Raw genomic sequence first — 19,925 nt, 5'->3', positions numbered from 1 at the left:
TAATTTTCCAGCTTATTACCACGTAATTATCATTATTATAAATGATTTTCTAAAAAAAGAAACATAATTTCAGGTTACTTTCACTCTTATTCCAATTTTCTAATGCAAATTAAGGAAACGCCTAAGAGGAAGAAACATTTCTGGCTAATTTTAGGTACTTTAATCAATCTTGGCATTTCATTAAAAGCGGCAAAACCATAACCAGGAAGTTTAAACAATTCAAGATTACATTCATTTTAAAGAAAATGAACACCCGCTTTTAACTGATTCGAAATGTCATAACATACAACAGTTTCTGTTGTCTGCCAGAAATTGTTCCAAAATGACCACAATCGTTAAAATCATAAAATGTTCACTTTCCACCTTTTAGGAGGAGAGCACAGTGAAGCAGGGCTAAATGACACTTTACTGTAAATGTTGAACCACATAATTCTGCTATACATTTAAGTGGCCAATAGCTATTCATAACTAATGTTGTAATGTTGACACCCAACTACAAATACAGACTTGTATCTTGTATAATATATTCTGTGAGACAACACTATACCGCAATGTTATATGTTTTCATCCTTAAAAGTTTTCTTACCAGACAAGACCAGGAAATTCTAACAGAGAAGTTTCGAAGTGACGGCTCAGCACTTTTCTCTAAGACAGCCTATTACAACCCTGTAGTTGATTTAAGGTAATAGGAAATCCTGCTATTCTACGACAGATGTGCTCGGATGTACTCAGATTTACTGGACAGCCGATAATTAAAGACAATCTTAAGAGAACCATTTATTCGCACAAACAGTTGTATTCTCCGAGTAAAAGCTTTTAGATACATAGTATATGCAATATATTTAGATTCTACTTGTGTGATATCACGATTATTCCAGACATATGACATTGTGGTAGTATCAACATTACAAATTTGTCCCATTTTAACAGTTGTCTATATTTATATCCACCAATATAATTATCATCATTGACACTACAATCAACTAAACTTAAGTGATCACTTCATTTCAACTTGTAATTATCTTTATATAGACTATAAAAGCTAGCACTAATTGACTTTAGTACATGTCGGTGATCCATCTTGTTGAAAAGTGCACTTGAACTGAAAAATCACCAGCAAATAATCAACATAGTCATGCATTAACATTATGATCTAAATCCACTGCAAATGACTTACTTCTAAAATAAATGGCAAGACAGCATGTGATCTCGTTTTTTAACCCCAAAAATTTAATGAAAGATTGTTAAACTTGACATATATTTTACAAAAACAAATCTGACCAATTTTCATGGAGATCAGTGAGAAAATATGGCCTCTGGTATGTGTTTAATAAGTTTTTTCACTACGATTTGACCTGGTGACCTACTTTGTAAGCCTAGATGACCCAGTTTTGTAAGTCATCTAGCTTTGACAAAAGACAAACATTCTGACATGGTTTTTATGAAGATCGGGTAGAATTTATGCACCTGGAATCATAAAAAATTAACCTAATGTCTTTGTTTTTAAACAAAAATGACCCATTTACAAACTTGACCTACATTTCAAACAAACATTCTACCAATACTTCAAAAATATCTAGTAAACAAACTGGTCTCTCGGCTGCTACATGCGGGCAGTTTTCAATGATCTGACCCAGTGACCTCATTTCTGACCTGGGATAATCAAGTTTAAACCTGACCTAGATTCAAAAAGACAAAACATTTTGACAAAGTTTCATGAAGAACAGGTAGAAAATGTTAAACAAGGAAATTCCATCAGATTATTTTCAACAAAACAAAACAGCAAGAAAGTAATGTCTGAACCTGATGGTGAGAGATTGAGTTAGATATATGCTGTATTTTTTATATGTGAAAATAGATAACATATAAAAAAACTTAATTATCATTCAACATACCAAAGCAAAATTTATAAGATTTAATCCAGCATCACATATATTCCAGTTATTAAATTCTACGGAAATATTTAACTTTAATCCACTGCAGATTCAACAATGATTAACACAAAACTTAGCTGTGAATTTTCACATCTTTTGAAGTGACATTGATAAGTGGCTGGTTACTGCCTACTTCATTAATTAAGAGCATCACCACCTAAACATGCATGGCCGTCAAAAAGCTTAAAACACCCTACAAAATGACTGAATTAGAAATCTGCTCAACTCATTAAAGGGGCATTCAGCTGATCAACAAAATAAAATGAGTCACACCATGAGAAAACCAACATAGTGGCTTTGCGACCAGCATGGATCCAGACCAGCCTGCGCATCTGCGCAGTCTGGTCAGGATCCATGCTGTTCACTTTCAAAGTCTATTGCAATTAGAGAAACCGTTAGCGAACAGCATGGATCCTGACAAGACTGCGCGGATGTGCAGGCTGGTCTGGATCCATGCTGGTCGCAAAGCCACTAGTATGTTAGTTTTCTCACGGCACAGCTCAAATTATAAATATCTAAAATCAGAAACTTTTAGAACTTATAATTTTTTCAAGTTTTGACAAAAGATGGTGTTGAAATGGAGACCAGTCAAGTAACAAAAGTTATACTGACAATTTATAGAATTTGTGTAAATTATACCATCTCATTCCCTTCTTAAATTCTACTATAACATTTAAGTCCCTAATCAAAGTTATATATTATATTGAGTTTATTTTAAAATATGAACAAGATTTTTGAAAATTTGTAAAATTTAATATGAATTATTATTTATAAATATTAATTTTCAATTTTAGACTGCAATTTCATACTTTGATTATTTAAACCTAAAAATATTTAAATTCAAATATATGGTATACTATAATTTCCATCTTTATAATTTTCAGTGATGTCCCCTGTAACATAAAAAAATGTTACAGGGGATATGATTTTTGTTTATTTAAAAGGTTATCTAAAATAAAAATAAATATTATAAAATCCCATGGCAAAGGGAGGTGGGTGGTCGGCTGTGGCCAGTTTTCAGACGTTTTGATGTTTTTATGATTTTTTTTATCAGCATTGATCAATTGTTTTCATAGTCAAGTATATACTTCGCTTTATTTACCTTGTATTTTCACAGCAAAATGAATTGTACTGTAAGTCAATCACTCGGCCAATCTCCTATTTATTTAAACTCGATATCGCTTTAGTAGATTTAGTTCTTTATTGTTCCGATAATGTTTATAATCCTTGTGGAATTTATTTTATTGCCGAGATTATGAATTTAATCTTGTTAAATATGCAACAAACTTCAATACTTAGCCTTAATTTAACAATACTATAGCTACGTTTGATCTTTTCACAAGGTAACAAACATTTTTGACTTTGTAATCATTTAATTACAGCTGAAAAACTTTTCTTTTTAAATGCTGGTATGCTTCTGCCAAAATAATTTTTTTTATAAAAATATCGAAATTCTACAAATATTTTGTCATTAATAATTCTTCTTTAACTAACTGAGACAACAAGAATCTTCATTGAATGTTATGATATTTTAAACAGAATACTCTATCAATATATAAGACCTGCATAATCTATCGGGTTGGAAGTTATTTTTGGTATTTGGTTGGAAATCACCACTTTAATATTCATACTGTTTTAAACGTAAGATTTTTGTCTGTACTGTTGTATGTGCTGTGATATATTTCAGACCTACGTCTACAGAACTATACCTTATCTTAATATGGAATGTAGTCTATATTTTTAAGATTCTCAAAGCCACGGCAGTGTTAGCAGCAAAAAATAGGTCTTGCTCTCTCTCTCCAGTGTCCACAATGTTTAAAATTTTAGAAATGAAATTAATCTGACCAATTTTTATTTTTCAGCAAGAGACAGAATGATGTACTTATTAGTTTTGCAAATTTTTTTTTCAAAGTATAGTTTAATAATTTAGAAGAAAACATTTTAAAATACACATTTCCCCTCTATTTCTAATATGCATTTTTGACAATTTCCAAAATATACATCATGTAAAGTGTCTCAGGTTCATGTTATGGTTTTACACTTGCATGACCTTGACCTTAGGCTACCTATACATACATGAAATTTAATAACTATCACATATCAATCAACTTAACATGTTAGTGTTAGGTCTATTTAAAAATACTTTTGAACAAAATTTGGTGAACATTAATCAAGTGAGGAAGTTGTCTGAAGTATAAGTCAGACTCACCACATTCAGAACAGGAGACTATAATATGCATAGCAGACGTATGCAGTATCATATATACAAAGTAAGTATGCAGTATCACAAACCAGACGTATGCAGTATCACATATTAAATGCTATATCCAGCAGTCTGTGTTCAGGCTGTATGTTTTGTTCAAAGGAGATAACTCCTGAGGTTATTCAAATTTTGTATAATTATGTCCCTTGTCTTCTCAAAATACTATAATCAGAGCCAGGACTGATGAAGTCAGAAATTTTTACAGAATTATTTTTTTCTGGAAAAAAAAAAAGATTATCTAGTCAGTAGCCATACTATATATCCAGATGCAGTATCACTTTCTAAATTGGTGTCAGCATCAGACATAACTAGAACAGGTGGTTACTGGGGCAGCTAGAATTTCTCCCAGTAGACCAGTTATAATGTAGACCTGTCATCACCTCTGATTAAACACTTCATAATCTGTCTAATAAGCTCAGACAACCAGCAAATCTAACCTATCTAAATATTTGTCTTACTGTTAACTCAGAGCTACTTCTACAAAAGAACACTACTTGCAGACTGACATATAGGTTAAAGAGTTACCTTTTTGGTTTTTTTTTTTTTTTTTTTTTTTTTTTTGCATGTAAGGCCATAATAAATTAATTGCCCGTTTATCATCCCCCCTCCCCCTCCCAAGCTTCTCAAAAAAAAAAAAATATGCCACCTCCCCCCATTTTTATTTTCTAAAACATAGCAATCATGAAAAGGGCGCTATATAAATCTGGTATAATAATAATAATAATAATAATAATAATAATAATAATGATAAATATTTTTAGATTTTTTTTTTTTTTTGAAATATGATATACATATTTTTATTTCAAAATACCAGTTATATACATATTGTACACATAAACTCAAAAGTGTTCCCTTTTTTTTATTTTGGCTATATTTTTGTATTTTCATACAGGAATAAGAAACAAAAAATAAAAAATAAAATCTACTCTCCCGATTGAAAACCAAAACTACAGTAGCACATCGTTTTTGTCCTCTTGTCGCCTTAAATTCCACAATGCCATTATAAACTAGCTTTCTGATATAGTTTTGGGAAATGATGTTGACTTTACACCAGGTACACCCTTGTTGAAGTAAAATTTAGCCTGTTTATATCAGCTCTACAGATCTCGCCACAAATTCACCATCATATAGATGTCATAGAGACACTAAAATCTCAATTTTGCCAAAAATGGACTAATTTACATCACTCTGGAATAAAGGCGATGTACTAGGTACATGAGGCCTCTAGCACATCAATAATGCCACGTTATTACATAAGGAATACAAGTTTATCACTACATATTTATATTTTTTTAAATTTTTTTTTGTTTTTGTTTTGGGTTTAACGTCGTTTTTCAACAGTATTTCAGTTATGTAACGGCGGGCAGCTAACCTAACCAGTGTTCCTGGATTCTGTACCAGTACAAACCTGTTCTCCGCAAGTAACTGCCAACTTCCCCACATGAATCAGAGGTGGAGGACTAATGATTTCAGACAAAATGTCGTTTATCAAATAGTCACGGAGAACACACGCCCCACCCGAGGATCGAACTCGCGACCCCGCGATCCGTAGACCGACGCTCTACCTACTGAGCTAAGCGAGCGGGTTCTACATATTTATACAGCAGTAATAATATCAGTATAATAATCTATTAAATACAATTGTTTATCAGCTGAATGATCTCATCAGAAGCTCAAAATACCATTCAAAATATTTCCTTATGTTTCAGCTTTATTAATAATAACAATCAAGTATCTGTTTTTATTGTTTTTTATGTGGGACTTTAACATCGAAAACAAAATGTTATGTAAGTACATCAGTTGCTAATTTTAAAAGTGAAACAATCAATGTATTGTATGAAGGATCATGCCCGACTAATTACGTTGTAAGTAACAGTTGTGGCAGATGACTTGTTCGTGGTTTACCATTTCCGTTTTTTAACTGTTTTTAGGTTTATATTCAATGAAGTGTCAGATTAGCAAAATCCTTAGAGAGCCAAGGCCAAGTCAATCAAAATTTTGTTTAAATAACAATGGTAGTAATACATGTACTGACTAATATTTTGCTAAAAGTTTTTTTCACGATCAAATTTTTTCGGCAGTTATAACAATGAAAGCGTCGATCATCTGACAACTAAGGTGATTGTTTTCTGCTGTTGCCTTTTTTTAGCCAGTCATCATTTAGTTTTAACGTTCTGTCCTTGTTTCTATCGGAAAAGAAAACATGCAAGTTAGTGCATCATAGTGCTGCTAGAAATGCCAAAGAATGCAAAATAACGACAGTTATTTTGCATAAATAAGCACATGAAAGCTGTTGGCCATTTGCATTTTTTTGGTGTGTTTCCTTGGGGGAAATTCAATAACAGCAAAATCACCATGTTAACAGAAACTACGGCTGCCATTGGCAATGATTCGGACATGCCATCATGTCTTTAGAACATATCATGCTGTAGTGCAAGCATTATCTGCTGTAAGTCATGCACTATGAATTGTGGGTAGAGGCATGCCAGTTGCCTATTGCTACTTGCCAGTTGCTAGTTGCCACTTGCTGATTGTTAAATTAACTGCTATATGCCAGTTTCTAGTTGCCAGTTGCCACTTGTTAACTGCTACATGCCAGTTTCTAGTTGCCACTTGCTGATTGTTAAATTAACTGCTACATGCCAGTTGCTAGTTGCCACTTGTTGATTGTTATAAACTGCTACATGCCAGTTTCTAGTTGCCAGTTGCCGCTTGCTAACTTGAAGGATCAGAATCTGAATCTTGCAACTTTCGACAGGCATGGGTCAGACATGTTGTGTATCCTTTTGATTTACAGTACTGATTACTGTGAAATCATTTAAATTCGCTGGCATGAAATTTTGCGCAAACGTGAAAAAGGACTGTCTCGCGGGGACTTTAATTTGCACATTTTCAATTTATAAATGAAAAAATAAAATCAAAAATAATAATAGTGCAGACTTAAATTCGCGCATCGGTCCTAGTGCGAATTACACGAAAAATAAGTCCTACGCGAATAAAAATGATTTCACAGTATAATGGGGTGGGGGTAAGGCAGAGACAAGATAAGTCAGTAAATGAGCATTTTAATTTTACATCTATTTCACATAAACTTTATAAACATTAACTAGCAAGTGGCTTATGTCCCTACCTGCATTCCATAATATACACAAAATTTACACTGTATAAAACTAATTTGATATTGGAGCTGTGCAGCAACAGCTGTAAATTGCATTCCTTTCATCAAGGCCTGCCCAAGTATTAGTCATTTTAAATTTGTTTTATATTACAAAATGACCTTTACTTAAAGATAAGATCATTGCAAAATCTTCAAAAGTTTCAACAAATGGTTGTGATATTAATATACCTGAACAGAATTTCTTCAAGTGTAAAACTGACCTCTTTTAACATCAACAATTATGATCTATCAGTTATTTTTTACATCCAAGTGCAAGAATTCATACTGCTAAAAGCAAATTGACCTTCCTTTGATAAAATTAATACGTATGTATCTATTACTAAGAATGCCCTTAGGTAAATAAATATTTCATATTTCGAGGCCGTGACCTTTCCTTTAATTATAATAAATAAACTATCACGAAAGTCAACCAAATAAGTCAAATAACATGCCTCTGGACATTATAACACTTAATTACACATTTTAATAAAATAACTATGCTAGATAATATAGGACATAAATGAGCCGCGCCATAAGAAAACCAACATACTGCCTTTGCGACCGGCATGGATCCAGACCAGTTTGCGCATCCGCTGTTCGCTAACGGTTTCTCTTAATTGCAATAGGCTATAAAAGCAAACAGCATAGATCCTGACCAGACTGTGCAGGCACCTAGGCTGGTCTGGATCCATGCTGGTCGTAAATGCACTATGTTGGTTTTCTCATAGCGCAGCTCAAAAATTACTGCATAACATTCGACATTAGCAACAATAAATTACGCAACAGATTCATTAGATCTTTTAATACGTGCATAAAACATAAAATTAAAAGGATGCATTTTACGAACATGGACATGAAAGCTACACAACCATTAAATTGACGCTCTTTCATCCTTAGTATTTTCTCAATAAAAACAGAGTGCATCAGATATTGTATTATCGATGAAAAGTGGGTGGGGTACCTTTAGAATTTTCTTTTTCATTTTAAACATTGTGTTTAATGCGTCAAAATTCAGGACTTTTTCAATTTTTAAACAACCGAATCATACACATTCAAAATGTACTAATGTTTAGATGTAGGCATAGTGAGCCACTTGATATTTATTTAGAAAAGTTTTCGGCAGACGCTGAAGCATTTTACAAGTAGGCTTAGCATAGCATCTTGAAGCACCAACCTTTACATTTAAATTTTTATATTTCTGTTCCCTCATTAACTATGATCACTGAGTAAACCTCAAATCACAGAGGGTTTTTTTTTTCTAACAAAATAGGTAATTATATAAAGTTCATTTAAATACCTTGGTATTCATGACATCAAAAATTGCTTGCTTATAGATTCAAAATTTGTAAGATTTTATACAATCAGGGCCATTTAAAACCCTAGGTATATCCATGCCTTCAAAAATGTAAATTAAGTAAGGCCCATTCAAAATCCCCGGTATTGACATTTCTTCAAAAATTTAAAACCCTCCATAAAAAAATCTTTAAAAAAAATTTTTTATGAAAAAAAAGCACATTTAATAAAGGATTTTCTGCCATTTTAAAGACTTTTGTTGTGGTATACAGCATGCTATAGCTTACAAATAATATTTTGATTCAATTTTCTACTTTCTTTCTTTGCTGATTGCTACAAATATGTCACACAAAATTGTATTAGTGGGAAAATAAATCACCATCATTTGTCTGCAACTATTGATCTGTATAGCTTCTTTCTTGTAAGAGACAAAATAGAAACTTTGTCCCTGTGATTCAACTGGCAACACTATGCTGCAAGCATTATTAATGAAAAATCACCAACAGGCAAAAATAATAAACAGCAGGCAACATAGAAATGATTACTAAAAGCATAGACTTCACTGCTGGCTAGTAGCCTGTGAGAATGGTACATGCACAGACTTCACAATCAGCTAGCAGGGAGAATGGTACAAGTACAGACTTCACTATAAGCCAGCAGGGAGAATGGTTCAAGTACATGACTGCCAGACTTCATTGTCAGCTTGCAGGGAAAATGATACAAGTACATTCTTCACTGTCAGCCAGCAGGGAGAATGTTACATGTACAGACTTCACTGTCAGCCAGCAAGGAGAATGGTACAAGTACAGACTTCAATGTCAGGTAGCAAGGAGAATGGTACAAGTACAGACTTCACTGTCAGCTAGCAAGGAGAATGGTACAAGTACAGACTTCACTGTCAGCTAGCAAGGAGAATGGTACAAGTATAGACTTCATTGTCAGCTAGCAAGGAGAATGGTACAAGTACAGACTTCACTGTCAGCCAGCAGGGAGAATGGTACAAGTACAGACTTCACTGTCAGGTAGCAAGGAGAATGGTACAAGTACAGACTTCAATGTCAGGTAGCAAGGAGAATGGTACAAGTACAGACTTCACTGTCAGCTAGCAAGGAGAATGGTACAAGTACAGACTTCATTGTCAGGTAGCAAGGAGTCAGGTAGCAAGGAGAATGGTACAAGTACAGACTTCACTGTCAGCTAGCAAGGAGAATGGTACAAGTACAGACTTCATTGTCAGGTAGCAAGGAGTCAGGTAGCAAGGAGAATGGTACAAGTACAGACATCACTGTCAGCTAGCAAGGAGAATGGTACAAGTACAGACTTACAAGTACAGAGTTCACTGTCAGGTAAAGGAGAATGGTACAAGTACAGACTTCACTGTCAGGTAGCAAGGAGAATGGTACAAGTACAGACTTCACTGTCAGCCAGCAAGGAGAATGGTACAAGTACAGACTTCACTGTCAGCTAGCAAGGAGAATGGTACAAGTACAGACTTCACTGTCAGCTAGCAAGGAGAATGGTACAAATGCAGACTTCAATGTCAGCCAGCAAGGAGAATGGTACAAGTACAGACTTCACTGTCAGCCATCAAGGAGAATAGTACAAGCACAGACTTCAATGTCAGCCAGATGCGTCAGATTGGTACAAGTACAGACTTCGCTGTCAGCCAGCAGAAAGAATGGTACAAGTTCAAACTTCACTGTGAGGTAGCAGGGAGGATGGTACACTAACAGGGGGAATGGTTCAAATACAGACTTAAATGTAAGCCAGCATGAAGAATGGTACTAGTACAGACTTCACTGTCAGCCAGCATGGAGAAATTGAGAAGTACTGACATCAATGTCAGCATAAGATCTCGGTTCCTTTCTTGAACTGGCCAGATCCCATTATTGGTTCCAGAGTTATGGCCCCTGGAAGGGCCAAAATTAGCTATTTTGACCTTGTCTGCACAATAGAAGCTTCATTTATGATTTGATTCTAACCAAACTTGCACACAACTTGTATCACCACAAGATATTGGTTCCTTTCTTGAACTGGCCAGATTCCATCATGCAGGGAGAATGGTACAAGTATAGAATTCACTTCATCCAGCATAGAGAATAGTTACAAGTACAGACTTCACTGTCAGCTAGTAGAGAGAATGGTACAAGTACTGTCAGCTAGCAGGGTGAATGGTACGCTAGCAGAGGGAATGGTACAAGTACAGATTTAAGTGTAAGCCAGCATGGAGAATGGTACAAGTACAGACTTCACTGTCAGCCAGCATGGAGAAATTGAGAAGTACTGACATCAAATGTCAGCAAGCAGGGAGAATGTTACAATTACGCACTACACTGTCAGCTAGCAGGGAGAATGGTACAAGTACAGACTTCAATGTCAGCCAACATGGAGAATGACAAGCACTGATATCAATGTCAGCCAGCAGGGTGAATGGTACAATTACGCACTACACTGTCTAGCATAGCCTGGGAAGCCGTTGATAATAGTTGTGCTTTGTCAGAAGAAACCATACCTAATATCTATGCATTAAAGATCCCACTTAATTTTCGCTAATCAGTGTTAATTGGCATTCATCGAGTTTCTGATATTATCAATGCCAGGGGAAATCTGAAGGAGTTTCCATGTCACCACTGATTATCGATTTTCTATAATTAGCCTAATTAACATGTGATCATATTTGCGCTTGTTTGAAGCAAAAACGAGGCAATGCTGCCGAAAATTTGACAATTTTCGTAGATCACTAGGTCTGCATTAATATAATATCTTGAAAGCTATGACGCAAATTTAAGTTTATACTGACATATTAAAAGTTGTTACAACTTGCTGGAAAAGCTATGGGAGGTACAAACTGGTATTTGTCTATGGCCCGGAAATGTTCGGAAACCTTCGGAAGTACACGATTCCGATCTGTCTTTTCCGGGAGAATTCCATTTCTATTTTTAGCCATGGATTATTGCTTTCAGAAGTTATCGTTCTTTATAAACACCCTCATATTTCGGGTGTAATATAGGTGGCGCTGCGGTCGGAAAACAGGTTTCCCCAGGCTGTCAATTTGCAGGTAGAAAAAAGTTAGAAATTGTCAGACTGGATTCCCAGGCTATGTCTAGCAGGGAGAATGGTACAAGTATATACTTCACTGTTAATGAAACATAATGTTGATGAAAAATAAGCAAACAGTGCAAACATTTAAGACTTCAATTATAATTAATGAAATTTTTTTTAAAGTACCAGGTAGAAGAATGGTAGAACTTGTTCATGCATAAGAAGTGACCATTTCAAAGGACTTTATATATATATATATCCATTTCATTACACTGCCATGGACATTGGTAATTAGTTTTATTTTAATCTTGACTGTGAAAAAAAAAGTTCCACAACTTATATTAATAGCTCAAATTATCTGAACTTTTTATTCCTGATGAAATCTGCTGCTATGTGGGTATAAAAGACGGAGCCAGTTTCCCTTTTAATGCTGAACATCAAGCAAGAGAGTTACTGGTACCATTTTTCAAGTCTTTGGAAAGTCTTCGGACAGGGACCGAACCTACAACCTCCCAAATATACTCGAAGAGGATGCTTTACTAATAGGCTACAGACATAGTGTTTCATAACCATAAAGTGAATGCATTTAAGGATTTAACTGGTGGTTACAAAAAAAAATGTAGAGAATTAAAAAGCATAAAATTGTATCAAACTACTGGAATTGTATGAGCTTTTGATTAAATTCTGTTGAACTATTAACCTACATTTTTTTTCAAACAATCCTTTTTCTAATTAAAATCATTAAAGTACAACAAAACCCTCCCAATAAATAATGGATTTTATCAGTATTTGATCAATAATAGATCAGTATCAGATTATTCAATTTAAAACCAAGCTAAAACACCTGTTATTCTGACAATTCTATCTTGTTTTACAATTTTATGACATTTGCTGGATGATTTGGATTTGCACTGATTTACTGCTGCAAATAATCAAGTCATAACTCGGCTAATGAAATTTGTATGTCTGTGGTAAGAAGTAGCAGGCCACAGATGTGTGATTAAATCAATTATCATCTTAAATGAAACTCCCTGAATAAAAGTTGTTATTATAACAGAATCATTCCACGCTTTATAACTAAATAAATTTACCAATTAATTTCAGATCTTTGAAAATCATACTAAGAAATTCTATGAAAAACTAATTCAATATTAAATAATTCAATATTAAAACGAAATAATGTATGACTATTTTTAGATACTCAACAATCAAATTATTATTTTTTGTTAAAACTTATTACCTCCCTTTAACTGAAAAAAAAAGCAACATTTAATGACAAGCTATTTGACTTACTTGGAAAATCTCAAATTTTATGTCAAAATTTAATATCAAAATCAAGTGTTACATGACCACTTTATGTCAAATAATTTTTATCTATAACTGAGAAAAAAATGGTAAGTTGTACTTAACAATATTGAATAAAATGTAAATATTTTAACACCCGTCCACAAATCTGGCCACCACTGATACAAACTACTGACCAGTAATGATTAATCCAATTGTAGAAAATATCTAACAATCATTTCATTATTTTGATTTGACACTGTGAGAAAAATTATCACTGTTAATAGAATTTCTGGCATTTTAATTCTTCAGTAATCATTGATTCATCAGATAAAAATAGCAGCACAGATAAAAGTTAATTTTGGCACTGATCAAAATCAAGATTATGTAAGATATGGAGCCAAAAATATTCATGAACAATTTGCTTAAATCCAAAGCAGACCTGTAAACATCAAAAATAATTAATTTATTTTTTATTTTGGTTTATGGTCAGGTCAAGTTTTTCAAGGTCTAACTTGAGAATGGTATAATACTCAATTAATAAACATCTATATATATGCTCATTGCTCCAAAGAAAAAAAAAAATAACTACCATTTACCCAAATATATCCTCAAAGAATAAAATATTCCTCCAGCTCCAGAAAAGTAAAATTGACAGTCACACCACCAAATCTATTCTACCATGCCTTATAAATATATATTAATATGAAGACGTGTCTGGTGAAACTTTCCCTGCAAGTATGTATTGTGTCACTGGATGTATTATATATTTTCCCCAGAGTGCCATAATTTTGCCACAGATGTCCTCTCAGATCTTACTTCTTCACTTTCGTTACTTAAAATACTCTCATAACTCCATTCAGTCTTTATAAAAATTATCCATTCTTTCTGTACCATTGCCATTTTTTCGTGCTTTTCTAAAATGGACTCGGGTCCATCATTCAATTTAGGCAGTACCACTTCTTATTCAAAGAGGTGCTCACTGAACATTTACCAACTGAATAGCGAATACTGCAGACCAAGATAAACCTGTACGGATGTGCAGACAGATCTTGGTCTACGTTGGTCACAAAGGTAAAAAATTGTCATAATGGCTTGGTTTACAACATTGATGCCACATGTTTCATTATGGACACAAAATGTATTAATTTCTATTTTCAGCAATAATTATCCAGACATTTGCCACTGGTTTGAATATATGATCAACTGAGTAGAAAGTAATAATGAATCCATTGCTTTTATTACCTCCCTTTATGGCTCTTGAGTGTATAAGTTCATATACGACATTGAAAGTAGTGCTTTTCTAATCAAATAATTGCAGATATCTTCTATTTGAGCAGCTGCATTCTCCGTTTTTAACATAAAATTTAAATTTTATGAAACTTTTCACTCTGAATTAAAAAATTTGGTGTTTTTTTTTGTGATTTTGACAATGAATATTTACATCTGGGTATACATATTTTACATTACATATTTCTAGAGAAGAGTTCTTTTCACTGGAATCATAGGATTTGCTATCTTCTACAATGGAATCAGACACACTTACTACTGTGAGCTTAAGGGGGGAAAACAATCATAACCATGACAACCAGCAAGGTAAAACAAACAGAAGTTGTCTTCTGTGACCATTAATGTGATTATAAATTTAATTTCTTTTTAATACAGATCGACAAATTTAGATACGCCAATTACCATAACAATTTATAACTTTTGAAAATAAAATCCTTTGAAACTGGACTCTTTTTTATTACTTTCTGAAACTAGTAACAACTGAAAATTCATATTTCCTTTTCAAATGTGTTAAGATATAATAAAAATTTGGAAATTGGATGCTATAATCTTTAAATAATACAATTTTTCTAGTTTACACTTTAAAGACAGAATTTCTTTATTTTCCCCATTTATTTTTAAAGGAAGAAAACAGCTGTTGCACATTTTTTAAACATAAAATGCAACTTTGTATTCATTACATAGTTTATACAAATCAAACCATATGTCTGCGTAATTGGGCATTTTATACACCGTATTTCCAGGAAAAAAAATTGTTTTAATTAATAAAATACAATTTTACAATAAGTAATTTTATACTTACATTTAAGTGGTAAAATCCACATGTTTAAACTATAATAATACACATGAAACCAATGGATTTCATTTGAAATATGCCAATTTTTATTCAATTCAATTCTAAATGTTTCAATAAATTTTTAAAATATTCAATTAAATTTGCGATTTTAATTCAAAACAGTAATCTTATCATGTAAACTAAGATTTTTCCCATAATACATCTTAAAATATACTCCGTAATCTTGCCGTATATTATTCAAAATATTTTACCAGCAACTGAAGATCAAATTCCGATTGGAAAAATTATCCCCACTGAACAGAATAAATCACTGCAACAAGGAATGCTTGTTCTAAATAAATCACTGACTATCTTTCTCAATTTATAGGCTTCAGAAGTAATTTATCCCTACAATTGATACTGAATATCATAGATGGTTTGTAATTGAATCTATCATTAGAAAGTCTAAGTGAAAAAACTCTTGGCCACTTCACAAGATGCTGAGCAACTTGCCCTATCATCAAATACATCTGAAGTGAGGAAATAATTACTGAATGAGTCTAGTCTAGTCTGCTTGAGAATTTTCCTATAGGACATTGTGCAACTCTGTCCAGTGGCGTGGCTAACATGCAGACAGTGTGTGTCACTCTTGTCAAGCCCCATGTATAACAATATACCTACCCTTTGTTTTTGTTTAGGTTTTGTTAAGCTTAATGCTGTTATCAACCCCATTTCACAAAATAACCTAACCAGTGTTACTGGACCAACAAATAACCTAACCAGTGTTACTGGACCGACTGATAACCTAACCAGTGTTACTGGACCAACAGATAACATATAACCAGTGTTACTGGACTGACAAATAACCTAACCAGTGTTACTGGACCAACAGATAACCTAACCAGTGTTACTGGACCAACAGATAACCTAACCAGTGTTACTGGACTGACAAATAACCTAACCAGTGTTACTGGACCAACAGATAACCTAACCAGTGTTACTGGACCAACAGATAACATATAACCAGTGTTACTGGACTGACAAATAACCTTACCAGTGTTACTGGACTGACAGATAACCTAACCAGTGTTACTCCAGGATCAACAGATAACCTAACCAGTGTTACTCCAGGACCAATAGCTAACCTAACCAGTGTTACTTGACTGACAGACCACCTAACTAACAGATAACCTAATCAGTGTTACTGCACCAACAGATGACCTTACCAGTGTTACTGGACCAACAGATAACCTAACCCGTGTTATTCGACCGACAGATGACCTAATCAGTGCTACTGAACCAACAGATGACCTTACCAGTGTTACTGGACCAACAGATAACCTAACCAGTGTTATTCGACCCACAGATGACCTAATCAGTGTTACTTGACCGACAGATGACCTAACCAGTGTTTTTATTCAATATATATTTTAATCAGCAGTTACGGCATCAAAGCTCAAAACACTGTAATTCTAATCAAATTCATACGTTCATAAAGTGCTTGTAAAATCTAATTTCACTGTTTAAAAACATGTACATTTATCTATACCGATTGTACCATCTTTGGCTTCTTGTATCATTGTGTATATACCACAACCTCTGCAATTATTAAACATTCCTACTGTTTCGGAAGTTTTATTATAGGTGCAGTCTGTTTGCAATTCACAGACTTGAAACAGTTCAAATATTGAGTTTATATTTCACAGGTAGGTCTCAGGCCACTTCACTGCACTCGAGGAACCAGCTTAAGAATAATAAAATACTTACTCATGAAAAAAAAACTACAAAAAAAGTATATACTTCAAAATCGCGGAATGTTACTACCGTGGGAAATACAGAATCATGATGTACAACCGATACACAGCAATAGTGAAAACAAAGATACAGCATTTATCATAAACAATATATCTGTTTGTAAAACACTTCAGAACGAGTGTAAGCACCACTCCAATCGATGTTGAAAATACAAGTACGAATACAGTAAAAAGGCTTGTTTTCATAATCGTTGAAATTTCATTTCACAATTACTATTCAAACAAAATTAATTGCAGTGCTTAAGCTACTGTTCAGACATTTTTTATATTGAAGGACTTTTGTGAAATTTAGTATAATCTATTGTAAAATATAATAGGAAAAAGTATTCAATTTGAACTTTATTGATCAATGATAGAACTGCCAGAGTAAAGCTGGGTAGCCTGAAGTATTGCAGTTACAGAGCATGAAGTATTGCAACTTACAGCAAGAAGTATTGCAACTTACAGTATTAAGTAATGCAACTTACAGCATGAAGTATGGCGACTTACAACATGAAATAATGCAACTTATAGCATGAAGTATTGCAACAGAGAGCCTGAAGTATTGCAACTTATAGCATGAAGTACTGCAACTTAAGGCATGAAGTATTGCAGCTTACAGCCTGAAGTATTGCAACTTACAGTATTAAGAATTGCAACTTACAGCATGAAACATTGCGACCTACCGCATGAAGCATTGCAACTTATAGCATTAAGTATTGCAACTTATAGCATGAAGTATTGCAACAGAGAGCCTGAAGTATTGCAACAGACAGCCTGAAGTATTGCAACTTATAGCATGAAGTAATGCAACTTATAGCATGAAGTAATGCAACTTATAGCATGAAGTATTGCAACAGAGAGCCTTAAGTATTGCAAATGCAACTTACAGCATGAAGTATTGCAACTTATAGCATGAAGTATTGCAACAGAGAGCCTTAAGTATTGCAACTTATAGCCTGAAGTATTGCAATATAGCATAAAGTATTGCAACTTACAGCATGAAGTATTGCAACAGAGAGCCTGAAGTACTGCAACTCATAATCTGAATTTTATAACTATTCAGCTGAAGTATTTCAACTGGTAAACTGGTGCTTCGCAACTGTTTAAATGAAGAACTGAAGTGTTGCAACTGAAAGCCTGAGGTACTGCAAATGATAGCATGAAATATTGCATGTTTCATAACAAGTATTGCAGCTAGCAACTAATAAACTGAAGTACTGAAACTAATAAACTTACATACTGCAACTGATAAACTGAAGTATTGCAACTGATAAACTGAAATATGCAACTGATAAACTGAAGTACTAATAAACTGAAGTACTGCAATTGATAGACTCGAGTACTTGTAAATTGCTGTACTGCAACTGATAAAATAGAGCATGGCAACTAATAAACTAAGTAAATTTTGTAGATAATAATGAACAGACTTAAGTACTGCAACAGACTTACACAGTAATATTAGTAACTGCAGATATTACAACCTAATATACCTGAGGTTATCAAACAGGACTGTTACTTTTCATAAATATATTCAAAGAGAATATATAATAAATAATGTGTCAGCTGTTGTTCAGATATTGATTAAAATATTCTAAAAAGTCAAAACAATAGCTGAAAAATGTTAGTTCTATTTATATATAACATATATATATTACTTAGTCTAAAGAAGCCAATGGTATGTCACAAAATAAAAAGAGCATAGAAAAATGTACGTGGTATAATACAAATGAATACAAGAATCTTCGCAATACCAGTCACCAAATTAGAGATTAAAAAAAAAATTCAATACATATTGCTAAAGCTTCCCTTTAAAGGACAATTCCGCCCTTACAAAGTCTGCTGTGTTTGGCAGATGATAAATTACATTTACACAAACTACTGCAGAAAAAGAAGCCAAGTCTGGTAGTCTGACAGCCAAAATTATGCTTGTATCTGCATCAAGCACTTGCAAAAACAACGCAAACAAAGCAAAATTACCCATTTTTTCCGATAGTTTTCAACGCTGACATAAAATTCTTCAAATGAACTTTCGGCGACGAAGTGATACGCATATCCATTCCTATTTCAGCTTCAATCTTATCCATTTTTAGAATCGATTTACTTGACGACGGCATAAAATTTTGTTGCCGTCAAAATCCACTTTACTTCAGGTCTTATGTCACTTTCTATTCACTTATGCGTCAATCGCTACTTTCAAATCGTAAAAAGCACATGTAAATTTGTAAACTGAAACACAAAACAACACACACACTCCGAAGTTATTTATTATCACATCTCAAAAACACTGACTACTCCGATCTAATTCATAAGCATGTACTGTATGATATCATTTAATATCAAATTTGCATAAATCGTACTGTTTTATTTCATCCTTAAATCTTTGGTACGCTAGAGCAAACACAATAGCGGATCTCACGAAATAATCTTGAAATAATCTAGATGTGTCATTCATAACCATTTGGTAAGACAACTGTACCTTGTCAATTTTGAGGAATTAATAACTTTTAAATAATAATTAATTAAGCAACGTAAAACATTTAAATTAATGTATTTTCAATTTAATGTAAATAAAAAAACAAAGCTTTTTTGTAATGAACTGATAAAGAAGCATTTAGTTAAAGATATTCTGTCTCACTTTTGAACAATTTATTCTTTTTTGCTTAAGTTGATTTTTTTTTTGCAAATTGTATTCCAAGAGTAAAATCTCCACTATATCCAATTCATTTCATCTTCAGTGTAGGTAAAATGAGTGAAAACAACAGTTGTCATATCCCCTCAAGTAATAAGTAAAAGGTAAATTAGCTATTCACAAATCCGTGAAAAACCTGTTATCTGATCTTGAAATAATGTTAGTTTTCCATTCAACAGCTCATTACAAAATGTAACTTTTGACAAATTATCGTTACTTTTACAACTATCGTTTTTCTTCAACACTGATTTATCTCCGGCTTGTCAACAGTATTTCAGTACACCTTTTAAAATTTTATCGTTACTTATATATCCAAGGTCTATCAAATTTTTTGATGTATTGCCGTAATCATATTGATATGCTATATTAATTTATTGCATGTGTAAATTTCATGTATATAGG

The 19,925-nt window shown here is 33.3% G+C and overlaps 1 protein-coding gene across 13 annotated transcripts in view; it reads right to left on the bottom strand.

The window, feature by feature from the left end:
• The window catches only part of LOC123527464 (rap1 GTPase-activating protein 1-like), a 183,582-nt gene that overhangs the window by 50,634 nt on the left and 113,023 nt on the right, over positions 1-19,925 (bottom strand). Inside the window, exon 1 of one of the 13 annotated variants that reach the window (XM_053523399.1) lies at positions 18,812-19,901. The exons of the other annotated variants lie outside the window; for them this stretch is intronic. Within the exon in view, the coding sequence (XP_053379374.1) occupies positions 18,812-18,948 (137 nt within the window). The 5' untranslated portion in view covers positions 18,949-19,901. Of the gene's footprint in view, positions 1-18,811; positions 19,902-19,925 lie in introns of those variants that run through there. 13 annotated transcript variants of the gene reach the window in all.

Source organism: Mercenaria mercenaria, chromosome 14 (genome assembly GCF_021730395.1).
Source record: "Mercenaria mercenaria strain notata chromosome 14, MADL_Memer_1, whole genome shotgun sequence".
In the NCBI taxonomy this organism is placed as follows: Eukaryota; Metazoa; Mollusca; class Bivalvia; order Venerida; family Veneridae; genus Mercenaria; species Mercenaria mercenaria.
Note: the sequence above shows the minus strand (reverse complement) of the source record. Positions and strands in the feature narration are given on the sequence as shown.